At 38.6% G+C, this 9,591-nt stretch overlaps 1 protein-coding gene across 1 annotated transcript; it reads left to right on the top strand.

Annotated features, from left to right (window-relative positions):
- Window positions 1-4,736: 4,736 nt before the first annotated feature.
- Window positions 4,737-6,107, top strand: LOC101309194. The gene is made up of 2 exons (XM_004288353.1): window positions 4,737-4,779; window positions 5,228-6,107. Exon 2 carries the CDS (start codon window positions 5,484-5,486, stop codon window positions 5,847-5,849), a length of 366 nt encoding a protein of 121 aa, XP_004288401.1. The 5' UTR covers window positions 4,737-4,779; window positions 5,228-5,483; the 3' UTR covers window positions 5,850-6,107.
- The last annotated feature ends 3,484 nt before the right edge of the window (window positions 6,108-9,591 follow it).

Below are 9,591 nucleotides of genomic sequence, written 5' to 3'. Positions count from 1 at the left end.
ATTCAAATCATCAACCAAATCGATCAACACATATATATATACATCCAACGTACTCAAAATTAATCAACTCAATCACAATCAAAATCAATAAACTCAATCACACTTAAAATCGATCAACTCAAATAAAACTCAATTAATTAACATATATATACATATACGTACCTATATATGGCTCCACAAACTAATTATGGACAGATTTCGACAACACCCAAACTTTTTCTCCCGTTTTTTCTTCTCCCGTTTTTTTTCCCAGATGAGCTGCTGCTGTCTAGATCCGCAAATATAAAGCACTTTAGCCGACGACATATTAATTTCGTCGGCTAAACTTTTAAATATTTCGTCGGCCATAGTTTGTGAACTTTAGCCGACGAAATAAATTCTTTAGCCGACGAAATTTTTTTTTCGTCGGCTAAAGTTTACCATAGCAGACGAAAATTTAACTTAGCCGACGAAAGATAATTTCGTCGGCTAAAGTGGACTTTAGCCGACGAAAAAATGCTTCGTCGGCCTGGTTTTTTTTTTTCGTCGGCTAAAGCCTTTCTTCTGGTAGTGCTAGACAGTAAAATGCGATGGTAACCAATGCAATTTAATATATTATATACCTCAAATGTCGACTCTGCAAGTTTCAAGAATCATCAATAAAATGTGATGTTATGGCCATAAATCCCTTCTTTTGATTACTTGCAGTCCACATGTCCGTAGTAATTGCAATCCTACTTGTATTCATCTGTATAAGCTTCATTGTCTTTTCTTTCTCGAATTCACATATCTTCATAATCTCTTTCTTGATTGTGTTTCTACATGGAATCTTAAAGGAAGGTTGTAATGCTTTAGAATACCTCTTGAACCCGAGATGCTCAACCATCGACAATGGATACTCATGCATGATGATCATATTCGCAAGCTCAGTCTTTGCATTAGTCTCATGAGTCTTGTCAAACTGTCCCATTCTTACTGTCCTCTGACTCCCCTCACTTCTTGTTGATTGGGATTGTAGTCCTTTACATGATTTAACATGTGTATTCAATGAATTAGTTCCATGCAAAGCCTTTGCACTTAAGATCTTGCTGCAATGCTTGCAAATTGCTTTATCTTCCCCACTGATCAATGTTACTTCAAAATTATCCCATACTGGTGCTTTCCTCTTTCTTTTGCGTGGAACACTTTGTTCCACATCCTCATTGATGATTTCATTACCAGCAGAGCTATAGGATTCCATAATGCAAAAAAAATAGAGAGAGAGAGAGAGAGAGGTTCAGTCATGTTGGTTTTTAATTTGGATTAATTTCAGTTTACCCCCTTGAGGTTTGGAGTTAACATCATTTTAGTCCCCATACTTTTAATTTAGAAAGTTACCCCCTAAAGTTTCTAATTATTTCCATAAATCAAGCCCAATTGCTAAAATTTTGTCCAGTTTGGAGGTTAGTTGCTAACATGAAATCTTAGAAAAAAATGTTGTAAAAAGCGATTTATGTTATTATATGACTATGTTAGCCCTTCTAGTGAGTTATGAAGTCAAGATTAATGCCTAAATTAGGCCAAATTTCAGCAATTAGACATGATTGATGAAAATTGAAAACTTTAGAGGGTAAATTTTCAAAACTAAAAGTATGGGGACTGAAATGATGTTAACCCCAAACCTCATGAGGTAAACTAAAATTAATCCTTTTAGTTTCTACATTATCTGGACAACACCAACAATCCATGAAAGTGTTCATGCTTGATAGTCCTTGTTTACACTACTTTACTTACTCGTAAATAAAATTCAATATAAATTCAAAAGAACATTAATAATCATTTTACAGATGTACATAACAACATCAGTAATGCTTCAATTATACAATTATTAAGAGAGCTTTTTTCAGGCATTATACACATACATATAATGCTTTTGAGTAAAATGCTTGACCATTCATGAAGTACAACAATTTACTTTACACATGGAGACGTCAAACCCATAGGTGATTTATACATCTATGGTTCTCGTATACAAATTTCAGCTGGGCAATCTAGACATAATTGAAACGAATTCAAATATCAAATCATTGAAAATTGTAAACACATAGAGCATGATAGGTTAGACACAGTAAACATACACTACCATAAATTTCTATCTAACAAAACCATTTGCGCATCTTAAAGCTTCAATCTAACACCATAACCATACTAACCTAGAAATGATACAAACACCATAACCATACTAACCTAGAAATGATACAAGGATAAGGAACTAATTTAGAGAGATCTTGTCACATCCCAGGACCCATTCCGCCGTAACACGATATTGTCCGCTTTGGGCCCACCGGCCCTTACGGTTTTGTTTCCGACAGCTCAGGAGCAGCTTCCCAGTAGGTCACCCATCCTGGGATTGCTCTAGCATCAACATGCTTAACCTCGGAGTATCCATCCCCTCCGAATCCGCTGAGCCACCAAAAGGCCTCGTGTTAGATTGGAGGTGGGCATGTACATATACAACACATAACCCCTCTCCGTTTGGCCGATGTGGGATATTACAATCCACCCCCCTTGGGAGTCCGACGCCCTCGTCGGCACACTCGCACCACACGACAGAGTGGCTCTGATACCATTTGTCACATCCCAGGACCCATTTCGCCGTAACACGATATTGTCCGCTTTGGGCCCATCGGCCCTCACAGTTTTGTTTTCGACAGCTCAGGAGCAGCTTCCCAGTAGGTCACCCATCTTGGGATTGCTCTAGCATCAACATGCTTAACCTCGGAGTACCCATCTCCTTCGAATCCGTTTAGCCACCAAAAGGCCTCGTGTTAGATTGGAGGTGGGCATGTACATATACAGCACATAACCCCTCTCCGTTTGGCCGATGTGGGATATTACAGATCTGACATGAAAATTGAGTTTGGATCGGAGACTTGGAGAAGACAAGTTTGGGAACCAAAGAAAACAAGCGTGAGAACTGAGAAGAGATATTTTGGGTGAGGGCTGGGTGATGGTGAGGGAAAAGAAGAGGAGAAGTGGTTGAGGGCTGGGTTCTGAGGAAGAAGAACTGAGGAGAGAACGAGGAACAGATTGTGGGTGTTATCTCTGGGTACCCAATGGAGGTAGGGCTGAAATTACTATGATTGGTTTAATTCGGTTTAATAATTCTTTTCAATTGAATAATGTTCTATGTGTGCCGAGCTTTAGAGTTGATCTTAGGGCAACTCCAACAATAAGTGCTATTCGGAGGTGCTATTCTCATTTTAGCACCTCCTTGTGGCACTATCCATATTTCACTAATTTTCTATCTCCAACAATAAGGTGTTATACGAAGGTGTTATTCTGATTATTCTTGATTAAAATATAATTTGAGTATAATGTTTATGAATATTATATTAAATAATAAGTTAATTTGAGTATAATATTACTTTTCAGTTTTTCTTAATATTTTAAATTATTCTTATAATAAATATTTCTATACATATCAATAATTTTGTGGAGTTTTGTCAGCATATATGACAAAATTGTCACTATTTTGAAGATATTTTGATGTGTTGTGTTGCCATATACGATAAAAAATCGAATTTCGTCGCCGCATTTCAAATTCTGATTTAGCTATTCAGATTACGAGTGATATGTGTACGACACATGTCATATCTTATCCGTTCATATCATCCCAAATCGTCCATAAATATGAGGTTGTTGTCATCCTTATCTCTCACAAATTCACAGACACTTCTCATATCTAAATTCATAAATACTTCTCATATTCATCAATATTTTTTTCCTATCTATTTTGTCAAACTCCTTCTTCAATGGATCTTTAGACAAAATGGTTATTAAAAGATCAAGAAGAGGTTGTCCATAGAAACTGCCGAAGATCCAACATGATGGTTGTCGATGCCTTGCAAATTTAAAGCAATGAAGACGAGGAGACACAATGGGGTGGTTCTTTGGAAGGTTGTACTTATAATGCTAGAGACCGAGAGCTTATGGATTAACGATTTAAAGCTCAATACTTCACTGATCTGTGTAGGTATGAACCAAATATATTCGTAGGTGGTATAGAATGCAACCTTGGGTCTTTCACAGGATGATGTGCGATGTGACAAACCACAATCCGTATTTTGTTTAGAAAAGAGATGCGACTAGGAGAGTCAGCCTATCCACTGAACAAAAGCTGATATGCGCCATGAGACAACTCGCATATGGGATCACAAATGACTTCTTCGATGATCAAATGGATATTGCAAAATCCACTACCGTCAAGATCTTGGAGCACTTCACCAGAGAAATATGGAATGTGTACCACAAGCAATACCTCCACTAACCAACACCGGCAGATTTGTGACGCAGCTGTAGAGAGAGGATTTCCGAGGATGGTCTGGAGCCTTGATTGTATGCACTGGAGGTGCAAAAATTGTCCCACCAATTAGGCAGGGCAATAAACTGGCCATAAGGGAACACTACCAGAAGAAAGGTTTTAGCCGACGAAAATAAAAAAACTAGGTCGACGAATTATTTTTTCGTCGGCTAAAGTCCACGTTAGCCGACGAAATTATCCTTCGTCGGCTATGGTCAACTTTAGCCGACAAAATTAAAATTATGTCGGTTAAAGAATGTTTTTGATCGGCTATAGTCTGTGAACTTTAGCCGACGACTTTAAAAAATCTTTAGCCGACGAAATTTTAATTTCGTCGGCTAAAGTGCCTTATATTTGCAGATCTGGACAGCAGCTCATCATCTGGGAAAAAAAAACGGGAGAAAAAGTTTAGGTGTTGTCGAAATCTGTCCAGAATTAGTTTATGGAGCTATATATAGGTACGTATATGTGTATATATATTGATTTTGAGTTTTATTTGAGTTGATCGATTTTGAGTGTGATTGAGTTGATCGATTTTGAGTGTGATTGAGTTGATCGATTTTAAGTACGTTGGATGTATATATATATGTATTGATCGATTTGGTTGATGATTTGATAATATATATGAAGTTGTTGTTAATAAGTAGTAGATATATATATATATTTGTTAATTAATTTATAATATTGTGTTGATGGTATGAAGTTGTTGATGATATGAGTTGATGATGATTTTGTGATGATGTTGATATATAATATTGTTATGTAATTATTAAGTATATATATATATGTGTGTTAATTAATTTGTTATTAATTAGTTGTAGTACGTAGAATACTAAATGAATTGAGATTTTATTAATGAAATTTAATTAATTAGAGTTATACATATATATTTTGTTATATTTTCAGGATATAGATAAGAGTTGGATTTCGCTTCCAAAATGGGACAAAAGATAGGGTAAAGGAGTTATGAGTTTTCTGGAATATGCGCTAGATAATGCTAACGGGAATAGAATTTTCTATTGCCCGTGCACGAAATGTCAGTGTCGCAGCGATATGCATTGATTTGCGATTGACAAAGTATGACAGCACTTGAAGAGTAACGAGTTTTAAGAGAAGTTCACATGTTGGTTATATCACGGTGAAACATCATCAGGGGGTCCGCATGATCATGGGCAATTTTCTGAGACTGGCAGTACATTCTAACGATCCAACAACGGCCTTCATCAACGACATGTTTCCTTATGAGAGCGGTGTATGCACTCAAGGACAGTATATGCCTGACCCGGTGCAGCCCTTCCCTAGAGTTATCAACACTGCTGGTATTGACAAGTACAACAAACTGCTTGCTTTCCAACAGACCCCTGTGTACCCCGGTTGTCAGAAGACCGTTCTTGAAAGTGTGATGGACGTAATGAAGATTAAAGTTGAGACAAAATCGACCGTGAAGGCTGTTGATGATTATCTACAGTACACTGCTTCGATGCTGCCCCACGGTCATCGTCTTCCTACCACTCATCATAATGTCTGATGTATCCCAAAATATCTTGGGCTTTCCTACATCAAGATCCATGTATGCAGATATGACTGCGTTCTCTTCTGGGGTAAAGATCCAGAAGGGAATGACCTTGATGGCCTTAACGCATGTCCCGTATGTCACACTGATAGGTATAAGCTGACTCCTAAAAAAAATGCTTATAAGACATTTGTGGTTGAAAGAAGGGAATAAAAAAATGCCTCAAGCTCCTTACACCGTGAAGCCTGACCAGAAGAATGTAATTTTCAAGTGGATGAGTTGTGTGAAGTATCCTTCAGGCTATGCAGGAAATATAGCCCGGTGTGTGAACTTCCGGGACAATAAGATGTACGGGTTGAAGAGTCATGACTGTCATATCCTGCTACAACGTCTCTTTCCTGTTTTCAATCGACCGTTCCTTCCCCGTCAGGTGGTGGAGCCGTTAGTAGAGTTGACAAGATTCTTCCAGAAGTTATGCACACGGGAAGTGAAAAAATCTAACCTCCGGGAAATGCAAGAGGACATCATTTATATCATGTGTAAATTTGAGAGGATATTTCCTCCAAATTTTTTTGACATCATGCCTCACCTGATGATCCATCTTCCCGAGCAATTGTTGCTTACCGGTCCAGTACACTACACTTAGATGTATCCCATGAAAAGGTACGTTTTTTACACCTAAATTCCTCAATATACATGTTCAATAATCATAACATTTTGGAGACTACAAAGATTATGTGCATGGCTAATAAATCCGCTCTTGAAGGATGTATAGCTGAAGCATATATTGTGCACGAGTGCGTCACCTACATGAAGTTGTATTTAGGAGCGTTGAAGGAAACTCCGCAAACCATACCGGTAGATGTACCGAAGTTCAATCTTTCCATACTCTCCAGTGATGTTGAAGTTTATGGAATTTTGCCAGACTCCTACAAGTTGCAACCACATGAGCTAGTCATTGCCCACTGGTGGGTATTAATTAACTGTCAAAAAGTTGAATACTGGAAAGATATTCATCTATATTGTCCAGACATTCAAGGTGATCTCGAGTACCATAACAGGGAGTTCGAAAACTATTTTGCCGGCTGGATACGTAATTTAATATTTCTATACGTATTTATGTTTATTGCATAATTATCCATATTTACAGTTGAATGGTTGGTTGCAGATGAACCATATTCAATTTGATGGTCACCTAAATTTGTCGCACGAACTAAGACTTCTAGCGATGAAGCCGATAATGTCAAGAGTTTATCCGATGTGCAAGGTGAATGACGTGCAATTTATATGTGAACACAGAGACAACAGACGGAGAACACAGAATTCTAGGGTGATGGCACGTGGTGGGCGGAATGGAGTTGACTATTTCGGTGTTCTCCATTCAGTGGTGGAACTCGTTTATGGGCAAGGCATGACAGTGCACCTCTTCAAGTGTAGATGGTTTGATACTACGCCGCAGAGTATGAAGACCGATCAGTACGGAATATTATCGGTGAACACTGCTACAAGTTCTTACGAAGATGACCCGTTCGTTTTTGCCACATCGGTAAAACAAGTGTTTTATCTTGATGACCTTGCTAAGGGTGACGCGTGGAAAGTAGTCAACCTTGTGCACCCTCGAAACATTTATCGGGCGGCTACACTTGGAGAGGCCGAAGAGGAGGAAGAAGATGTTGCGTATCAAGAGCCCAACGCAATAGGTATTCCTAACTCCTCTACCGTTCGCCTTAATAATTTTAAAGCGGGTCGTTCGGTGCGAATTCGTGATGAAGAGCCAAGGCTTATTGATGTTGATCCAAATCAAGAAACAGATGAAGACTCTGACGATGAGGAAAGACATATATTACCAGAAATTAATTCTGACACTGAAAAAGACTCATCGGATGATTCCGATTACGAGCTTTAGTTTTAATTTAGAGGATGTAATCCATTAATTTGTATAACTAAAGACCTTTTCTTTTATAGTTTACATATGTTGAATTCATATTTCAGTTATTTTATATTAATTTTGGTGATATATGATGAACATGAAGTTAATATGGTTTACTAATACCTTCTGTTTTTTTTAATGTATTTTTTATACTTGAGCCGACGAAATATATCATAATTCGTTGGTTTAAACCATCTTAGTCGACGAATACCCTAATATTTCGTTGGCTAAACCCTAAACCCTAAACCTTAGCCGACGAATACCCTAATATACGACTTGTTGCGTCTCATCGATTTGAAACTATTTTCAGTTGAAGGTCTGGCCAAAATACGTAATTTAGACGGTCCAATGACCTTTTTCGTGCTTTTAGGGGTTTGACTTACGGGATTGACCGTCCAGATCGAGCCCTTAACCTTGTCGGATCAAGTTAAATTTTTTCCCATACATGTATTTTATCATGATGGTTAGATCTGACGGTCGGATTTTCATTTCTCAAGTTTGATCATCACAATCACAACATGCCTACTAATGTTGTATAACTTGTTTACCCAGTATTAAGTAAATGTTCCGTTTCAAAAACAAACTATACGTAGAACCTTCGAACGCAAAAAAGTCGTGAAATGAGATATGACCAGAATGGTGAAATACGTCTACGGTTGAAAAATCATGGTATTCCGGTAAAGTCTCGGTGCCGATAGTTGCGATCAATGCAATTTTCCATTCTTTCTCCCTATGGGTAGCCCTATCTTCGGTGGTTATTTTCCGTAAAATTTTTTTACGACTTGTTCCGTCTCATCGATTTGAAAATATTTTTAGTTGAAGGTCCGGCCAAAATACGTAATTTAGACGGTCCAATGACCTTTTCCGTGCGTTTAGGTGTTTGACTTACGGAATTGACCTTCCGGATCGAGCCCTTAACCTTGTCGGATCAAGTTGAATTTTTTCCCATACATGTATTTTATCATGATGGTCAGATCTGACGGTCGGATTTTCGTTTCTCAAGTTTGATCATCACAATCACAATGTGCCGAATGTATAAAAAGTACTACAGCCGACGACATTATTGAAAATTCGTCGACTATAGTTGATAAAATAAAATAAAACAAATAAATTAAAAATATTAAATAAAAAGTACTATAGCCGACGAATTTCATTACTTTAGCCGACGAGATTCACAGGTTTAGGGTTTAGTCGACGAAATTTCAAATGTTAGCCGACGAATTTCAAATGTTAGCCGACAAATTTCAAAGGTTAGCCGACGAATTTCAAAAATTTGGTCGGCTAAAGGTATAGGGTATATAATTACACCCAGCGCTCGACAGCCTCCACAGCGCTCCAAAAAACCCTAAACCGCCTCCTCGAGCCCTCACCACGCTCCACAGCCTCCTCGAGCCCTCACCGCGCTCCACAACCTCCTCGAGCCTCCTCCTCGAGCCTCCTCCTCGAGCCATCTCCGTTTTGCTCCAGCCCCGATCCCTCCTCCTCTTCACCGTCCTCACTATCTTCCTCATCTTCGTCTGGCGTCTGCAGTTTGCTCGCCCGCCACGCCGTGACGCCGTCGCTGGTCTTCCGAAGTCTACTCGCCCACCTCGCCGTCGCCTGCTCGGCTGCAGAGTGCAGACCACTGAGAACTGATCAAAGGTTTGTCCTTTCTGGTATTTTGCTTCATCTTGATTGTGTGGTTTGATCATTTTTTCAATTGAATTTGGACTCTTTTTATGTTTGGGGAGTTTTGCTTATCTGTTGTGATTGGTCAAGTTTGTTGCTTGCTGTGTTTGCTGTATTGAGTAACTAGTGATTATATATCTTTCTAGCCGAATGCTAACC

The sequence above is a fragment of the Fragaria vesca genome, linkage group LG1 (assembly GCF_000184155.1).
Source record: "Fragaria vesca subsp. vesca linkage group LG1, FraVesHawaii_1.0, whole genome shotgun sequence".
Classification (NCBI taxonomy): Eukaryota; Viridiplantae; Streptophyta; class Magnoliopsida; order Rosales; family Rosaceae; genus Fragaria; species Fragaria vesca.
This window is presented reverse-complemented; position numbering and strand designations above follow the sequence as displayed.